This window comes from Opisthorchis viverrini (assembly GCF_000715545.1).
Source record: "Opisthorchis viverrini unplaced genomic scaffold opera_v5_313, whole genome shotgun sequence".
Lineage (NCBI taxonomy): Eukaryota > Metazoa > Platyhelminthes > Trematoda > Opisthorchiida > Opisthorchiidae > Opisthorchis > Opisthorchis viverrini.
This window is the reverse complement of record NW_008751969.1, coordinates 578,950-599,147: the sequence shown is the minus strand read 5'-3', so window position 1 is coordinate 599,147 and position 20,198 is coordinate 578,950. Positions and strand designations below refer to the sequence as shown.

At 42.2% G+C, this 20,198-nt stretch overlaps 1 protein-coding gene across 1 annotated transcript in view; it reads right to left on the bottom strand.

Moving 5' to 3' along the window:
- Nucleotides 1-352: 352 nt before the first annotated feature.
- The window catches only part of T265_14981 (hypothetical protein), a gene marked incomplete at both ends in the record, with an annotated part of 121,956 nt that continues 102,110 nt past the window's right edge, over nt 353-20,198 (bottom strand). The window contains one exon of the mRNA XM_009176065.1: nt 353-452. Within this exon, the coding sequence (XP_009174329.1) occupies nt 353-452 (100 nt within the window). The remainder of the gene's footprint in view (nt 453-20,198) is intronic.

The window sequence follows — 20,198 nt, the reverse complement described above, 5'->3', positions numbered from 1 at the left end:
AGCATAAGCGTTTCATTAAAAGATCACCTGGAAATGCAGAGGAATACCAGGCGTTGGTCAAAGATTGAGCGATGGTAGGGCATGCTCTAGACACTGTGCATAGAATAATTTTAGAAACTGTGGACATGCTGAGACAGAGTTTAAGGTTCACCCCACAGCTACTGGTGGCCGAGGCGGTGGAGATCGCCAAGCATCCGAGTGTGAATAGAACAGAGGGGTAGAACTTCCAAACGTTTGGAGAGCGGTCCCAGATTAGCCGAGACGACACCAGGCGGTGTGCAATTATCAGCGAAATCGCCTGGGTCTAAAAGTACGAAATCCAAGTAGAGTTATATCCAATTAACCACCTCACCCCCATTCCCATACCAATTGTCCCAGCACCCTTGGACGAGCACATGTGAACTGAATCTGTGAACGAACCCAAGAAGAAAAATCCATTAAGGGGTCCAAGACTGAACAAGCGAGGACGAAAAAAATCCGGGTTCATCATAAAGACGGATCGCCCCCTAACCAATCAATCGTAAACCTTAGTCATCCCCACGTATCAACAAACAGGAAAATCAGACTGAACATCAGACTGAACCAGCACTGATCACGTCACCAGTATTACGGAATCGCACGGATTTGTTCCCCGACTGCCATGAAAGCCAATCAACCTACATACTTACTCACTCGGCCTGACGAAGCTTTTGCGTCAAAAGCAAAACGTTGCCCAAAAATAAATCAACCGATTGTTTACCAAACCCCTCTGAATCTAGATTTCCTCCTTGGCGCCTCGTCATTCTGTTATAAAACTTTTAGCTCTCACATACTTTCCGTCTTTCAGACTGCGTAATTCACTTTGGTGAACTTTGCTTGACTCGACGATTTTTGACTCCAGCTATGCAGAACCCATCATTTTCTTCCAAAGAGTGATTGGTTAAATCACCTGAAAGTTATTATCACGGTCTGTTTGGTCACATGCGTATTTCTCAAGTTTAACTCTCCTGGATATGCTTTCGCACCTGAGTATTAAAACAAGACGTGTTCGTCAAAAAAGTACGTCCATAAAATATCCTTCCCAACCAATATATCTATAGATATTTTGCGCTCCAGATATCATCATAAAATGGTTGGAACAGCTTATCATATCCATCTTTTGATTTTCGTTTTTGCGCTAGATACTAGGATTTCTGTGTAGTCTGATTTCGGTCCCCTACATACTTCCTCAAAAATGGGTAGGAACTTCTTCCGATTATATTCATTATCAACAAAGCTGTGATGACTAAGGTTTGATATCATATCCTTTTGTCAAGATACATGAGAGTTTCCCAAGAGTTTGTCTTTTTTCTTAAAGAAATTAGACCGAACAAGGTTTTGAGCGTATTCTTAGGAAGAGTTCTTCGAGACGGCATCTCTAGAGGAATGTGGAGCACGTTTTTCAAGAACTTTCCAATCCCGCGAACTTGAGACTCAGCATTTAGACAGATGGTAAACAAAAGGCACCAAACACAAAAAGTGTTAAACACGCACAAGTTTGCAGCGGTTTCTGGTTTATTTTTTAAGCTATGCCTTACAAATTTTCATTATTCAACAATCACTTACTCCGATCCTAGACATTTACCCCGTAATACTATACATTTTGGACACCAAGGACGTTCCAGGGCCAGGTCAGACGAAATACTTACGGAACGAACCGGTTGACCAGGATAGGGATAATCTTTCAATCGTTTAATTTTAAGGATTATTCCAGAAGGATTATTCCAAAAGTTTGCTTCAGACTTGTGAAACACCCCGAGCCAGACAGATTGCTCAACCTTGCGTACTTTTTATTTGTGGACTTAAAATCATTTCCTTCATTCCTTTGTTAGCATTTCGAGCTGGTAACATGGATGAGTCAATTGGTTTCCAGCATGGAATATGCTTGAATATGATGGTGACAGCATGATGGTAGACAGCATGAGATTAGTGTTCAATAATAATGCTTCGCTGTCTATGTTAGGTGTGCCCGCTACAATTCCGTATTTGCATTGCACGAAGTTGCCGGATATAAACGAGTGATGAAGCACAACGTACGTTTGTCAGTCAATTTGTCAATTCAGTTAAATGAAAATCACATCATAATCATTCTAGAGTGCTCCCACAGACGCACACCACCGGAATGATTAGCCTCGAAAAGCCCGGAATAGCGGCCTCAAAGGCATGAATTGGGCACATTCTATAAGCTTTCCAGATTGCTGAAAGACTGAATCCAATCGCAGGCGTACTATGATGTTATGTATTTGTTTGTTAGGCAACAGCTGCGCACCAAATCGGAGAATCTCATCAACCAAGCGGATACTGGCATTCACAAAGGTGACGTCATTTTACTTTGTTTATTGTATTGCTCTTCAAATCACCGAAATCCACACTCTGATTTCGATTCGTTGTCACAAATGTAGCTTGAACAATCAATCACTTTGACGTTTTTCAAAAATCACTTTTAGGAATCCCCTTATTGTCCCTTTCCGTCATCAACGAATTCGTTTTCCTACGGCATGTGGATTGGAGTTGCCCATATCAGAGATGTCCGTCGTTTGACGGCACTAGAAAAGATGGTCTAACCTAATGTTCTAACCCGAAAAAGTGACACATTTTCACTACTGAGCGATACGATTTTTGAGTCAGATTGTTAACGCGGAGAACATTGCAAAACGTGCGTTTGAATGAAGCCAGCTAGTGTCATTGTTTGCCTTACATCAGCCATTCGCAGAGCCTTAATGTTAACAATAAGCCAGCTGAAGTCTGAGGAACTTAAAAGCCCTGTGTGACAAAGTGGTCGTAACTTAAGGGTTAATACCGAAAGCTGGGAGAAAAGCGTGCCGTGCGACTAAAAATAGCCTCCGAGGGCTGACATGTTGATGGAGGACCCAGAATCGCAACGTCGGATCTACTTGATCCAGTACTAACTCAACCAAGAAAGCTTAACCATGTTTGCCTGCTTCTATATAATTTTGGAAAGAAGGTCCCATTTCAAAAACAAAGAACAATGTGGGCAATGACAGTCGTTTGCAAGTGGAATTGGTGCTAATTTGAACCTCAAACTAAACCCTCGTTAATGATATTCACACAAGTTTGTGATAAACTCGCGAAAAAAAATGTATTTTGCGAGCCTCAAGTAGAGCAAAACCCGCTGTTATCTGTTGAATAACTTTTAGCAACTTTGTACTGCGTAAAAAAATGTTGAAATTTACTTCGTAGACTTCTGAAATAGATTGATATCTTTCGCCTAGTTTGCAAGTTTTTGCAATCCAAATTCTTTACAAACAGTGACAGTTGCATTATTTTACGCGCAAACCAAATCGAACAGCCGGCTGAATGAATATCATGCTGTTTCTGAGCGATTTTTGGTAGAATTAAAAAGCTGACTACTGTATAAATTTCAAAAATTCCAAACAGAATTTAGATCGGCTCTAAAAGCTTTGGGAACAGGAGGGGCACGCACTTTTGTCCGCTAGTCGTTTGGTAATCAGAAAATTGCATTTATTTTAAGTTGTTCTGAAATGTACGCATTCACCTCAGGTGCCACCCGAATTAGTCAGTCAGTCAGCCAGTTTTCCCTGAGTCTGTTGACACATGTAAGGAAATACTCGGCAGAGTGGTGTGTACCCAAATTTCTAACACCTGTATGTTTCATAACCAGTGTTGTTATGATATCCAACCTTCAGTAAGCAGGAAAACTAAAATGCACTTTCATTTTGAGTGGTGAGCGATCAGTGAATCGGTTTTCGGTACTAAATGTCTAGTGGCACGGTTTCCTTCTCTTCAGACACTGGTGCGTAATATGGTTTGAAGGAAGGTAACTGCAGCGTCCTATGCTTTACTGGAAGTGGCAAATGCCAAATCAGCAACTAATACATGACAACAAATATAATTCCTTTGGCTAACTTAAGACAAACGGAGACGAACACAGTCGGTGTTAACATCAAATTAAAAAAATTACCCACTCTTTTGAACGAATAGACCTGTCGAGATCGAATAACTAACGTACGTGCCTGGCAACTCTCCCAATATTTTATGAGACCGAAGATACGATGCTTTACCCAGAATTTTACTTTGTATCAGTCTGTGCACACGTCTGTGTGTTCCCAACCTAACCTAAGTACGTTTAGGACGAGTACATTGGCTGATCCAACATGGAATGGAAAACCGAAGCAAACATTTCCGAACGATTGTTTGGTAGACCTGTCTGTCCCATCGAAAGCTCTCACATTCATCTGCACAAGATTCGATGGGCACAAAGTTGAAAGGAAACTGGTACAGTGCTTTCCGTGCCAATGATTGTAGCCGTACGATATCACACAAGCACAATCCGAGAGGTCTCATAATTCTAGCGAAATAGAAATGCATTATTCTCAGGAATTTTCGACCAAAACAAGCCGAAGAATACCTCAATAAAAGCAATTCCCGTGGTCTAATCTACTTCTTGTAAGATCAGTACTACTGACATTTGAAAACGCAGGACAATCGAAGCATTGTTTTATAATACTGCTGGTTGCCAGTTCAACTGATGGTAACGGTAATTATCACACATTTTACTGAAATTCATCTAATTTTGTATCTCAGATTCAGTGTAAGTAATTTCTTCTTGTCATGAAAAAAAGCTCTCATAAATTTGTTTAAAACTTTCCGACTGTTCATGACCGGTTTATTGCTTCCATGACACAGCCTGCGAGACTCCCCTGTCTCACTTTTGTTCTACATGAAGCCGGAATGCGGGAATTTTGAAATACAAACTCAGTTGCGGACCACTTTGTTTTTTTCGAACGACTCTAGTTTCATCCAGTTGAAGCTCTCATTTATGGTATTCTTTATTAGTAGAATCCAATTTTTAGTATTTATGTAGGACAGTGTGCGCGAAAAGACTAAAACATATGTACGCATGTGTTCATCCGTTTGCGTACTTCACTAATCACCAGAGCCAGTGGGTATGTTATGTTAACAATAAGCCAGCTGAAGTCTGAGGAACTTAAAAGCCCTGTGTGACAAAGTGGTCGTAACTTAAGGGTTAATACCGAAAGCTGGGAGAAAAGCGTGCGACTATTGCCAGAATAGCCTCCACTTTGTGTAAGCAGACCGCCGCAAATATCTCTTTACTCTGTCTTTGGTGTTCAATGATCTGAAGGCTAAATGACAGTCTCATCAGAACAAGATGGGAGAAAATTATTCACAACACACATTTTCTCGACGTCGCCTGTCCCTGTAAGCCTGACGTTCTCGAGAAAGACTCCATTCTATTCATCGAAGCTTATCAGCTAGTAAGGTATGCACATGGGAGATTGAACATCGAGGAGGTGACTTCAATTTCTCCCGACCGTGGTGCCAGAAACCGGTGGATGCATCACGAAAACCAATGCAAATGCAAGATTCACTATTTAACTACTTTTTCTGGAGAATTGAAGGGAATTTATTTTCTAAATGGTATTCCAGTAGAGGCTAGTGGCAGTGTCCCTAACGATGATGGCACCTCAAAATGTGTACATTCAGTTATCTCCCATTCGGACGGCAGGATCCATTTGGACTGGTCTAGTGTTCGAGAGGACTTCAAGAGCTGAGGGCATGTTTGACTTCGAATTTTAGTCTTTGACATTTGGACGTGAGCACGGAAACAAGGAAATTGTGAGATTTGGTGGACAGGATAAACATCAGGTTAACACCAAGACGTTCGTCGAAATTATCGTTTTCTTTGCCTAACCTCAATCGCTTGTAGCCATAGCTAATAAAATGCGTCACAGTTCACTAAGGGGAAGCCTGTCTCCGATCGGAAATTCTCAAGTTCTGTAGAAGTTTTAGAGTCCTCCGTGAAAAAAAAACACTTTATGTACTGAGATCGAATTTTCAGCGTAGCAGATTCATATTTCAAGTTTGCATCCGCCGATGCAAGTTGCTTATTCACAGGATCGTCAACCTGCAAGAGTTTGACATACAATTTTGTTCACAACCTTGGCGCAAGATAATGAATGACTTTTGGAGCTCTGCTGTAAATGTGACAAACATTTTGTGTGATATCTACGTGAAATTAAATTCTCCCGCGGAAAAAATATATTTTTCACCACGATGATTACAACACAAGCGTGCATCAACTTGTGAGGTGTGGTGCATTTATTTGCAGTAAACTCGGAACATTCTCGATTAGTCCGTTCTCTGCTACAAGCTGTGCATATTGTGTTGGAGTATTGAAACCGAGCGTATGTGCTTGACCTATCAGTCCCTCATCGAATACCATACCACTGTAGTTTGTCTGTTTAAATGTCATGTGGAATAAGATACAACCACTCCGGCGCCATCTGAAACGTATCAAAGATGTAACTTTTAGCTCAAATTAGGCCGTGCGTCTCCAGCTCTTCCCGAAATCCAAAGAACGCACCACATGTTGGCCGTTCGGGAAACTCGAAGACAAAACCGGCAAACTTGAAATCTTGGAATATTCAAAGTTCAAATTCTTGCCTGATAAGATGTCTCGATGGTGTACTGTTGACAGATACGTAATTTTGGAAGCCTACTTCAGGGTAGATGAGTACACTTGGTCGAAAACTCCTCTGGAAACGGCGGGAAGCCATTAAGAATACAGAACAATCCGCGAAGCAAATTGGCAGGATCTCAAACAACCATGCAACCACATGAATCCATTGGCTTCACTTCATGGTTCTAGCTATAGGCTCACTAGTCTGGAACTTGTAGAGTTTTTGGAATGTGAGTTGTTGCATGTGCAGTTGTTGCCCTTGCGACGCTCTCACCATATGCAAGCTATAAACTAATTTCTTTCGATGAAACATTTTTACAGGACTGGACACCATNAAGCCTACTTCAGGGTAGATGAGTACACTTGGTCGAAAACTCCTCTGGAAACGGCGGGAAGCCATTAAGAATACAGAACAATCCGCGAAGCAAATTGGCAGGATCTCAAACAACCATGCAACCACATGAATCCATTGGCTTCACTTCATGGTTCTAGCTATAGGCTCACTAGTCTGGAACTTGTAGAGTTTTTGGAATGTGAGTTGTTGCATGTGCAGTTGTTGCCCTTGCGACGCTCTCACCATATACAAGCTATAAACTAATTTCTTTCGATGAAACATTTTTACAGGACTGGACACCATTCAAACCGAAAGTATAAAGGGCAGTATTCTCTTTTGGCACAATTTACAGTGGATAAAATTTAGAGAGATCCGTTTTGTTGCGTTCATCTGTACACCAACACGGCTCACTTTAGAATTGTTGCCAGACAATTCTTACCGTAAACTCCTAACCTGTTGTTGGCAACGAAGCGCAGTAGTGTAGTCATAATTGCAGGAGGTTTGATCCACGTGGGACTCCTCCGTTCGTCAAAAGTTTTCCTCTGTAAACCGTTTAACCTGGGCACAAAATCCAACTTTTTACGGTAAAACAGTTGCTTCTCAGAAGTACTCCTAGTGAGCGCCGTTCTACTAACTAGCCTCTACCTGGTGGGATTAGAGGTAACTCTCCAGGATGCGGTTAGATCCGGTTGTTGCTGTACAGAGCTTGACTGTCGACTGTTTTAAATTGCACTTTGTGCTTCACTTAGCGGCCTTCCTCCGTGAAAGTTTCCTCTGAAGCTTTTCAGGAAGGTTCAGAGCACGGGAGCGATGTAGGCCACGGTCTGGCGGTTGGAATACCATTTGTTCCCAGATTTTGACCACCACATAACATGCGTGTTGGTTAAACAAGCCCATTCGGAAAACAGACTTTCATAGATGGAGTGAGGAATAGCAACGTATCAACGTAGTGTGTAAATGAAATTCGACCCTGAAAAAAATAATCATGGCCATCAAGATAACCTAGGCTGTAGCGTAATCGGATGATACGTCCGTCCATAGACGAACGTACAACGGATTTGTTCAATTCTCTGGCTACTTAAGCTTTGTAAGTAGTTACGAACTAATCCTCAACAGATCGAAAGCAGCCCCATGCGCTTCGAATTTCGCGGAACACGAGAAGATCCGTTCTTAGGACCGTAATTTGAGCACACTATACGACACATGATCTGTTTACTTCTCGACGATTAAATGGAACTGGAAAAGGTAGTCCTAACTCGTGTCACTAACCACACCACATCTATCCATGCACCTTTAACCGTGAGCAGAATACAGGCGTCAAATACGCCACAAGGTGATTTCAAGCCACATTTTACGAAGCCGTTGCTTTCTCAAAGAAGCAACCCAAAGTTTCAAACAAAGCCCCAACGTCACACACTGTTCCAGAATCATAAAGGTAAACAAAAACAAAACGAATCCATCTCATTAATGACAAACCAACAGGTTGCGTTATCTGTACACGTACATACAGGCGGGAATTCGTTTAAGAAAAATCATCAACGTTTTGGCTGAATAGTGCATTTAAAAGAAACCAACAGTTTCATGCTTACAACTTTTCGGGAATGTACTCTCAAAATACACAATTATTTTCATAGAAACCATCCAACTCAGATAGCAATGTTCCTCCGCGCCTTCCTCTTCGTTCTGTATAATTACTTATGGGTTAACTGGTTATTTTCTTCTTTTAAGTATTAGTTCCGTGGCCACTATAATCAACAAAGTTTATTTGCAGATTGTCCACATCCCATTATTGATAATTATGTGGAACGCCATTCGCATAGAAATAGACCCCACTAACTAATGTTCTGGTCCGTTTTATACAATGAATAGCTATATCACTTAAAAAACATCAGCCGTTTAGGTCTACTTGACAAATGCTAATATGTTACCCTCAAATATTTGCAGAGCTACAACTAGGAATTTTGAGTGAGCAACATCAGGACCAGTGAGCGTTGAAGCATTTTGTTCAATGTACGCAAAGTATGCTGCCAATCTTTGTAAGCAGTCAAATTTCTGTTTTTGTGGTGGTGTTTTGGGCAAAATTCCACACGGATCCCGCTTTACTGCTCGCAGTTAGGTGCTGCTACGACTGAAAGCCTATCCCACACTAGATTGGTCAAAAGTTAAGGACGCTCGCCGGTCCGGTTTCAAGCCGAGATCTCATTGGTCGAAGTCTGGACCCCACAGTCGACCATGACTCTAGTTGCTTCTCAGAAGTACTCCTAGTGAGCGCCGTTCTACTAACTAGCCTCTACCTGGTGGGATTAGAGGTAACTCTCCAGGATGCGGTTAGATCCGGTTGTTGCTGTACAGAGCTTGACTGTCGACTGTTTTAAATTGCACTTTGTGCTTCACTTAGCGGCCTTCCTCCGTGAAAGTTTCCTCTGAAGCTTTTCAGGAAGGTTCAGAGTACGGGAGCGATGTAGGCCACGGTCTGGCGGTTGGAATACCATTTGTTCCCAGATTTTGACCACCACATAACATGCGTGTTGGTTAAACAAGCCCATTCGGAAAACAGACTTTCATAGATGGAGTGAGGAATAGCAACGTATCAACGTAGTGTGTAAATGAAATTCGACCCTGAAAAAAATAATCATGGCCATCAAGATAACCTAGGCTGTAGCGTAATCGGATGATACGTCCGTCCATAGACGAACGTACAACGGATTTGTTCAATTCTCTGGCTACTTAAGCTTTGTAAGTAGTTACGAACTAATCCTCAACAGATCGAAAGCAGCCCCATGCGCTTCGAATTTCGCGGAACACGAGAAGATCCGTTCTTAGGACCGTAATTTGAGCACACTATACGACACATGATCTGTTTACTTCTCGACGATTAAATGGAACTGGAAAAGGTAGTCCTAACTCGTGTCACTAACCACACCACATCTATCCATGCACCTTTAACCGTGAGCAGAATACAGGCGTCAAATACGCCACAAGGTGATTTCAAGCCACATTTTACGAAGCCGTTGCTTTCTCAAAGAAGCAACCCAAAGTTTCAAACAAAGCCCCAACGTCACACACTGTTCCAGAATCATAAAGGTAAACAAAAACAAAACGAATCCATCTCATTAATGACAAACCAACAGGTTGCGTTATCTGTACACGTACATACAGGCGGGAATTCGTTTAAGAAAAATCATCAACGTTTTGGCTGAATAGTGCATTTAAAAGAAACCAACAGTTTCATGCTTACAACTTTTCGGGAATGTACTCTCAAAATACACAATTATTTTCATAGAAACCATCCAACTCAGATAGCAATGTTCCTCCGCGCCTTCCTCTTCGTTCTGTATAATTACTTATGGGTTAACTGGTTATTTTCTTCTTTTAAGTATTAGTTCCGTGGCCACTATAATCAACAAAGTTTATTTGCAGATTGTCCACATCCCATTATTGATAATTATGTGGAACGCCATTCGCATAGAAATAGACCCCACTAACTAATGTTCTGGTCCGTTTTATACAATGAATAGCTATATCACTTAAAAAACATCAGCCGTTTAGGTCTACTTGACAAATGCTAATATGTTACCCTCAAATATTTGCAGAGCTACAACTAGGAATTTTGAGTGAGCAACATCAGGACCAGTGAGCGTTGAAGCATTTTGTTCAATGTACGCAAAGTATGCTGCCAATCTTTGTAAGCAGTCAAATTTCTGTTTTTGTGGTGGTGTTTTGGGCAAAATTCCACACGGATCCCGCTTTACTGCTCGCAGTTAGGTGCTGCTACGACTGAAAGCCTATCCCACACTAGATTGGTCAAAAGTTAAGGACGCTCGCCGGTCCGGTTTCAAGCCGAGATCTCATTGGTCGAAGTCTGGACCCCACAGTCGACCATGACTCTGTATTGGCCGAATGCCGGTTGTCAATGGCGCATCCAGAGGGCGTCAGAATTTCCAGATAGTTGTCGCCATTTACTTTATACATATGAAACGCTCTATAAGTGTCCCTGACTTCGTTTTGGGCGTTAATATACCTTGTGCACCTTTGGTGGTTGTTTTGACGTGAACGCTAGCTTGGAAGGCTCAAACCGAGAACTAAGATGAGAAAAATACCGTGGGGACCCATCAAGCGCGATCAACACCTGAACTCATCCAAAAGTTGTTCACAAATAATAACATATCTTCCATTTGTTCCTACCGAAGCATCAGCTGTATTCTCAGTCCACAAACCCGCATTTACTGGTCAATTCAACCGGTTGGATAATGACTAAAAGGGTTACCACACAAGGAAGCACCTTAGTTGACGTTCATCACATTGTTCAGGTAATGTTTGTTATGGAGCTCGTGAGGAAGACCAGGCAATGGAGGTTTGAATACAATGACTTTGGTGAATCTAGCGCTCTTCCTTCTGGTATTCAACGAACGGAAACTAATAATACCGAATATGCTCCTCATGATTCATAATTTGTGTTGCGCAAGAGCAACATCTTTATGCTTTCAAAACAACGTTCAGCAAGGGCTCCTAAGTATCGATAGGTATGGGATGGTTGGCTCTACTCCGAAACGCATACTGAACCAATCCTTGATCGGTCGTTTAGTTGACCACTTTCTTAATGATTGTCTACCATGCTACCATGCAATGTACTTTTACAGTTTAATTTACAGTTTTTCTATCGTTACCACTTAATAATTATAGCTTTCTCGTCAAAATTCATATTCTGAAAACGGCAAGTCATTGAGTTTAATTTAATTCCTGTATTTTACATATTTACTCAGATGTAATTCGCCATCATCCGTCATATGCCCCAATATAAGTAAGTCCAAATATATAGGTACGTGCAAAACTATGGCTCGTAGTCTCATATTAAGTCTATACGGTACAATACGTACATGGGCTGTATGACATTGAAGGGTTTGAAGTAACCCGTCTTCGGAAGTTACGAATGTGCAGACAACCATAAAATATTGGCACTTGAAAATAGTTTAGCGAACACAAAGGAGACCACTCACAAGGCTGTTGAAAACTCTTGGACAGCTCACAGCCCTTGTCCTGGGTTGATTGGTCCAAACCAAACAGACTAGACTTCCTTAACATCAAATATAGTCAAAGTATACCATGTATTGTGACCACATTCGGTGAACTTTGATCACAGTTTTAATCTTATGCGTTTCCCATGCAGGTTTATGGATGCGACATAGACTGAAAAAATCGATTGCTTTCAACTGGCTTCAGGTAGAAGGACTCGAATAGGGTCATCTGATATGCGCTTTTCTTCGACTCGTTTGCAAGAGTGACCAAATGCCGGTCAGTCAACAAGAGCTCGTTTTCTCGCTACGTTTCGTCGCCACATTCGATCGCTTATTGATTAGGTGGAAAGTGCCAATGGAGCGTTTGTTTTTACCGTTTTCGCATTCGTCAGCTTCAGATCACAGTCATTCTAATGAAGCCCGCGTTATCAGCACCAGCATCGACGAAACAAGCGACAACAGCAAACAAAATACGATGTCACTAGGCAGCTTAAGATTACTCCAGACCTTCCATATGACACGAACCTGAACGAAACAGGTTGCGAGAACCTGCTAACCGCGGACCATGACCGAAATTGACGTATATTCCTTCGTTTATTGGATTTTTCAATAGTGGAAGAGCTGTAGTTCCAGAACGAATACATAAGAGCGTCACAATCTCTGTAGGGTTTTTCGCATCCTAGATAGAAATCATTGGTGGTATCAATCTCAAGAATATCCGGGGAAATCGGATCCCGAACCCTAAGGCTTGATCGGAACGGTATATTATTAGGTCGGTTTTGATTGAACGGGAGTTTACTTGGTTAACAACGTTCAAACTGATCTCACCATCATATCTCGCTGAAGCGGGTTAGGTTTTGTGGTGAAATATTATCTGGCTGCTCAAGCAATGAATTCTTAGACGCTAGCATAACGTTCCTGTTCACAGACAAAAACCAAGACACCCAGTGAGACGTTGTTTAAGACATCGAGCAAAGTCAACCGCACTTGTCAGTTCCGACGACTCAAACTTTCTAATCAGTAGAGGTTGAAAAACGTTATGACAGCAAAGTTGAGCAACTCAAAATCAACTGAATGCAGCTACATCGAATTAGGAACTCATGTCCAATGCCTCTATACTTATGCACAGACACATTAGAACAGGGAGCGGTTCAAACGAAGGTGGAATGAAACGGCACGTTTACTGCGGTTGTGTTTCTGTATCTCCAACGAGAGTCCTGTCGGTCGTGTCAAATTCATTGAGGCTGAAAGGCGACGGCTTTCTCCTGGTTTCCAGTTATCCCCAGTTACCGCCACCCACAAAACTACCTTGTCAGTAGTAGTTGAAAACTGCCCCGTCCCACCAAGTTTGGTTGGGATGGCCATGGTTCCACTCTGTACAAACGATTCAACTCATGACTAAAACGCAATTCGCTTCAATTTAATTGGGCATATTTGTCATCAAAGGCAGTGTAGTTACAAAATGCAAGTTATCGGTCACCAGGAGACATGAACCGATTTACCGAACAGCTGCGTAGTCCGGTCTCTGCGACTGAACTGGAACAAACCAGCGATAAAAACGTAAAGCGTATTCTTGATCGGACACTCAAACAAGATGAAATTGAACGTAACCAGTCCCACCTGAAAGGTAGGGCCAGCATTTCGCATAGCGCAACCTTGATTCGGTGCATCAGAGGAATATGCTCGATCTATGGAGATAATGTGGCCAGTTGTCTTCACTTTTACTGTCTATAAAAAAACTATTCGTTTCTTAAGTCTCCAGATGTGTGCCATTGATCACGTCCTTTGATTGACCGCTTTGATATGATTTTCGAGAGTAGTCCTTGTTGTGAAACAATAGGATAGTTTCTATTCTCAAATAAGCACCAGGTTTCATGAAGGAAAATACTCCCAAGGTTGCTGAAAAATATTCGACAGCCCCGACCGGTTTTCACTCTTCTTGAGGCCCGTCATCTAGATGATTGTTGTATCAGCGCTTTACACAGTTATGCGATGTGAAGCGGAATAACTCATGGTGAGAAAATAAAAGTGATTTTGGTTTACTTAACGCCGAGAATGCAATATTTTGAAAAATCTTTTAGATCTTATTCAATTTTCCAGAACTGTTCGAAATAAACACAACAAAAATGTAAGTTATTTTTGGAAAATTTTGCAAGTTACCGCTTGATATATTTTTAGTGGAAACTCATTTAACTGAGCAGGAATTCATCGAAGAATTTAAGGTGCGCCAAAGATGAATATCATCATGCGATTTTTGGATCACGTGAATGCGGCGATAAATAATGATAATAGTAATAAATAGATAAATAAATTTCTCACGGGCCAAGGTCTCAGAGTGAGCTTTCTTGCCCAAAAATGTTCAATAGATTTCACCAATGCTAAGTGGTGCTACATACAGACACCTAATCATACAAGTTAAATGGCAACGTTAGATAGGTCATGCCACGTGAAACCAACGTATCGGCAGTCGCCAAAATAAGCCCGGGAGGGAAAATGTGTAAGATGATCCATCTGGTTATCCGCTGCAAGCTTTGTATTGAGCTGTTATCGAATTCACGTCCTGAGTAAGGTTTTAGGAGAAACTTACCGTACACGGTAGGTTGCATAGAATTTGTTGTATTCCTCACCACACAGGCGACGTTGTCAGCGGCCATGAGTACATACAAATAGAAAAAATCTAGTACAGCCAGGAACGTTACCTGATGGCTAGTTCTATACACGCTTAAGGTATTCTACCTGTATCTCAACCCGCTCATGGACTATGTCACAGTGGTGAGTGCCCTCCTGACCCCACAGCACAGAGTAGACCATATGCCCGTTTCCTTATTTTTTTTGTATACGGTTGAGCACCTTCGCTGAAATGCAATTATGTGCACAGTCCCGTAGTATCACAAGGCCCTCACGAAACCCATCAAGTGGCATTGCTTCTGTAACCCAATTCAAAGTCTGCTACTTGGAGCAGCAATGCGCTAAAGCACGAAACCACCATAATTCTTCCTTACACTTTAATCTTTGGATGATGAGTTAGGATAAACATGCACTTGTACTGCATCCCAGTTCATTGTCCATATCCTCCACGTTAAGCTAAACTAAGAAAATATCCTCCAACAAAGCACAGCATATCGCTCCATCTGGCGCGTAACTGAGATAAAACAGACACAAGCAGGCTATAAAACTGGTGAAAGGTAAGAGAGATCAAAAGACTAACCATTTATCAGGCGAGCTGAGATATATTCTGGTTTTTAAAGCTTCATCGCGCATCGCGCGGGCCTATCGGTAATACCACCGGAATCACTCACGGACGTGCACAAACATCCCGCAGACAGAAAGAATCAAATGATCCTAAATCCAACCTAGAATCCCACATGCATCCGGATACACACATGGTGACGTATCAAGTGCTTCCCTATCACTTCACGGACGGATCATTCTGGGTCCTACCGGGTACGTTTGAATCGCTCTATCGGACATGTAGAGCGAAAATGGACCATCTGGATAAATGACCCCGATCATAATCAAGTGAGCAACGCAATGGTTCAAACGAAAATTCGGGTGAAAGGTAAGGCACTCTAAAGGGCTACATTTTGTGCAGTAATTGATGGTCACCATGAAAACATGCTTGACACCGCTCCTGTTTACATCCGAAAACTACATGAGGTAATAATTCAACAGTGCTGTACCAGTGTATGTTAATTAACTTCCTTCCTGGTGACGGAACTTGATCTACAGAAAAACTCATCCATCTTGTAAAAACGATACATTTTCAGATATATCAGGAACTCATCGTAATACATCGTGGCGGTTTATGCTACAAGCATTGCCTTTTTGTCAAGTAAGGCTTAGTGAATTCAGTAGGACCCTGTTGGTGTGGCTTCGCGGAACGATGCTGATGAACGACTTCTGCGAGACAATTGGCCTCCACGAGGTTATCAAGGGGCTTTCTTCTCTGCTAAAGTCTTTTGTCGTTTCCATAATATGGCCGTTCAATTTGAAAGATGCATGCCAGAGAATTTATGCTATCTTGAAATGCTCGAGGCCTTAGTCCATCAGCCATTGGTTCTTCATATCTAGTCCGCTAGCTTTTAAGTCGGATCNCAAGCGATTTAATGAGCTGTTATTGAATTCACGTGATGTTTTAGGGGAAACTTACCGTATACGGTAGGATGCAGGTGACGTTGAGACCTTGTTAAGGAATAAGTCAACGACCATGGGTACAGGAAATTTACGTAACGGCTAGATCTATACACGATTAGGGAACTCTCTTCGTATCGCAAGCCATGCAGTAGGTCACGCCTGTGAGTGCCCTCGTTATCCCAAATCACAGAATAGACCATGTGGCCGTCTCCATTGTTTTGTGTGTACGGTTGAGCACCTTCTCTTAAATGCACTCTTGTGCACAGTCCCGTAGTATCGCAAGGCCTACACGAAACCCACTGAGTGGTGTTGCTTCTGCAACCCAATTCAAAGTCTGCTACTTGGAGCAGCAATGCGCCAAAACACGAAACCACCATGATTCTGCCATACACTTTAATCTTTGGATGATGAGCTAGGACAAACATGCACTTGTACTGCATCCCAGTTCATTCTCCATATCCTCCACGTTAAGCTAAACTAAGAAAATATCCTCCAATAAAGCACAGCATATCGCTTCATCTGGCACGTAACTGAGATAAAACAGACACAATTAGGTTAGAAAACTGGTGAAAGATAAGGGAGAACAAAAGACTGACCATCCCTCAGGTGAGCTGAGATATATTCTGGATTTTAAAGCTACATCGCGCATCGCGCGGGCCTGTCGATAATCCCACCACAATCACTCAAATATGAGCACAGTCATCCCGTAGGCAGAAAGAATCATATGATACCAAATCCAACCGAGCATTCCGCATACACCCGTGCACCTACATCGTGCACGTAACATGTGCTTCTCTATCACTTCACAGGCGGGTCCTAGCTGGTACGTTTGAATCACTATATCGAACATGTAGAACAAAAATGGGCCGCCTGAATAAACGACCCAATCATAAGTAAGCAACGCAATTGTTCAAACGAAAACTAGGGTGAAAGTTAAGGCGCCCTGTCGGGCTGCGTTTTGTGCAGTAATTGATGGTCACCATGGAAAGATGTTTGACACCGTCCCTGTTTATATCTGAAAACTACTTAGTTGATAAATTCAACAATATTGTACAAGTGTACGTTAATTAACTTCCTTCCTGGTAACAGAACTTGGTCTACAGAAAAACTCATCCACCCTGTAAAGGCGAGAAATTTTCAGATGTATCAGGGACTCATCGTAATATATCGTGGCGGTTTATGCTCCAAGCATTGCCTATATGTCAAGTAAGGCCTTGTGAAATTGGTGGGACTCTGTTGGTGAGGTTTTGCGGAACGATGCTGGTGAGCGCTTTCTGCGAGACGATTGGCCTGCACCAAGTTATCAAGGGGCTTTCTTCGCTGAGGAGGTCTTTTGTCGTTTTCAAAATATGACCGTTCAATGTGAAAGATCCGCGCCAGATAATTTGTGCTATACTGAAATGCTCGAGGCCTTTGTCCGTTGGCCATTGGTTATTCATATCTAGTCCGCCAGCTTTTAAGTCAGATCTCACCACATCTGGATTTTTAGGTGTTTCAGGTTGATACTGAAAATTCCTGCTTTCGGAAGCTGATGCTGAACACTAGGACGCATGCATTTTCAAACTATTGACTAACAGATGGGTTTCCAGCAATTGTAAGGAGTTGACAGTTCCATATCTGTGAGCAGGTTCAGTTGCCCATGTATTTGGAAAACACTGTTGAGACTGACCCGTCGAAAAGTCCAGATAAATGGCGTCAATAAATGTGGGAAAGTTTGCCGCTATCTAGCCAACCCATGTGGTAAAGAGCTTAAAAATCCACCATGAGTTGTTCCTAAATTTTAGCCCAGTGAAATCAGTGTCAAGTTAACATGTGTTCTCGGGATCTGTTTTCGCTATTACATCAACGTTCCTAGCCGTGTGGGAGTTGGCTGGGTCACCACCCACTTTGGAAAGTTTTTGACAACACCGGTTTTTGACGTCTGCCGGGTTGCATAAAATAATCGACTGCTGACCGCGTTGTGCCAAACGCACCTAGTTTGTTTGCACTGCACAGTTGGAGAAAATAGGTTCAGGAAAATGTGAGCAATGGCAGGTAGGGAAACGGTTAGTACTGTCAAATACTATATCACATAGTCATCATGAAGTGATAGGCGAGAAAATTTGGTGATTTTAAGGGTGCTTTTCAAGAGTTATCTTGAGACTTAAAGAAAATCTTGGGGATCTGCAAGTCGCGATGCTATCCGGGTTGGACATTCTCCATTCTTGGTACGGAACCTGCTGACTTTTGAGTCTTTAGCTTAGGTGAAATGGAAGGTTTCTACTTACCTCTGTTCTCTGTCCCTATTCTGTGATGGATCAAGATTCAACATATGCTATATATTGGAATATATGTCGTCCCTTGACGCCCTAGTGTGTTGACTCGAAGTCGCACGCATTCTACTCTTGAGCATCCAATGCAATCTCACTAAAACTCAAATAGATATTTCTGCATTTCAGGAACCCTAAATTCCTGATTAGTTTTTGGTTAAGATATGGGAATGACGGACTAGATGTAATTCATGCTTGGGTATCACTCTGTTAACACTCAACAGTCCTTTACTACTAATAAGTACTTCAACGACAGGATATAGTGATGTAGCAAACATTGCTATAGTGATTCTTTTCCAATGTTCAATTTGGTCGCCCAGAGAATGCTCCCGCATTGCGGTAGAGAATGGGATAGTTGGCCTATGGTTTCTGGTTTCAGTGAACCTATGATCTCTTAGGACATCTTCCACTGTTGAGGAAACCAAAAGGTGAATTGAAACCTCGGTCGTTCTCCAAACAATAACCTTGTGCTGCAGATGATTCTCCGCTATGATTGCGCACTCGTCCAGTAGATGGGACGCCAGGATAGGGTGTTTAAGCCCTGGTGACTTCTCGGTGGGAACATAAATAGCACGGCCATCGTTGGGAAGAGTGTTGGAACAAAATATCATATAACTCGGCATCGGCGCAATCAGAATTTTGAGTTCATTGGCCGAACATATTCTCCGTTTTTCCAACATGCGATATGCTCCAATTTTGGTCACTTGCGCTCATAGTATAGAGGTCCTCTGATCCGCATGATGTTTCCTTTTGGATACAATTTGTGGTTTCCAGACGTCACACTATCCAAATAGTATGCCAGTAAATGGAATAACATTTACGCAATGTAGCTGTTAGCTACAGTAGGAAGTGTTCCTCAATTCTTCTGTCGGGCGTGGGATCTATCTTACGATATTTCCTCCCGAAGTTACTTTCTTCATCAGCTTAAGTATTCTCTTCCCAAAGTTGTCATTTGATTCTCTGTCAAATCAGAACTAGTGCGATCGGGCGACAGAGTGCCCCCAAGCGCTTCGGCCACAACAAATCTTGTTCTCAGTGCTGTTGATGCGTTCTTGGTGATACATTGAATGAATGACCAAAGCTCTCAATCTAAGAGCATTTCTAATGATTGATGGCCCAGGCGAAAGTGATCACGATATGCAGGAATCAAATCGTGGAATTTTATTCACCAGGGACTTAGATCGACTTCGTTCTGTGCAGAGGTCGCGCATCCTTTTATTTAGTGGACTAAAGTTATATGGCACGCGAATTGAAAGCCTAGATTTCGTCACCATTTACTTATTCAAAATTTGCTGAGGTAACATAGAGTATTGAATTTGCGTAAACAGGTAGTTGGGGTCCAAGTATAAACCATAAGCATTAATCATGATAGAATCATCAGAACTCTGTGTGAGACGCGCTCACACAACAGCTTGGAACGGATGTTCAGAGACTATTAGATTACCTTAATTGAGGAAATCCCCGAATATTATTGACAGAATTTTCCGTAATATGAAGTGCGACATATGCGGAGAACTAGTAAAATGGGCCTCCTTATTCCTCATCTAGTATGCGCTGGAGAGCCGAGAGGCTTTGCACAACCGTTTCATCCTGATTGAGAATCATCATGAGTGCGCATCCCACAAGACTCCATTAGGGGTGGACGACTTCCTCGTGTATCCTCCATTAACTGGGTCAACATCGCTTAGTCACACCATTAACTTGCCCCTCGAGTGATGAATCATGGGATGAAGGTTCCACTCAACACGCGACTTTCATTCCCCGCATAAGGTAATTAAATCTGGTTAAAATGGTGCCGGCGATTTGGAAGTTGCGGAGTGCTGTTCGTCCTGTCATTAGTTCATGCCTAAATTTTATGGGGAAATCATCAGCATTTCGGGACTTGCAAAAATCTAAGAAAATCCAAACGGTTCGGTCTTGACATG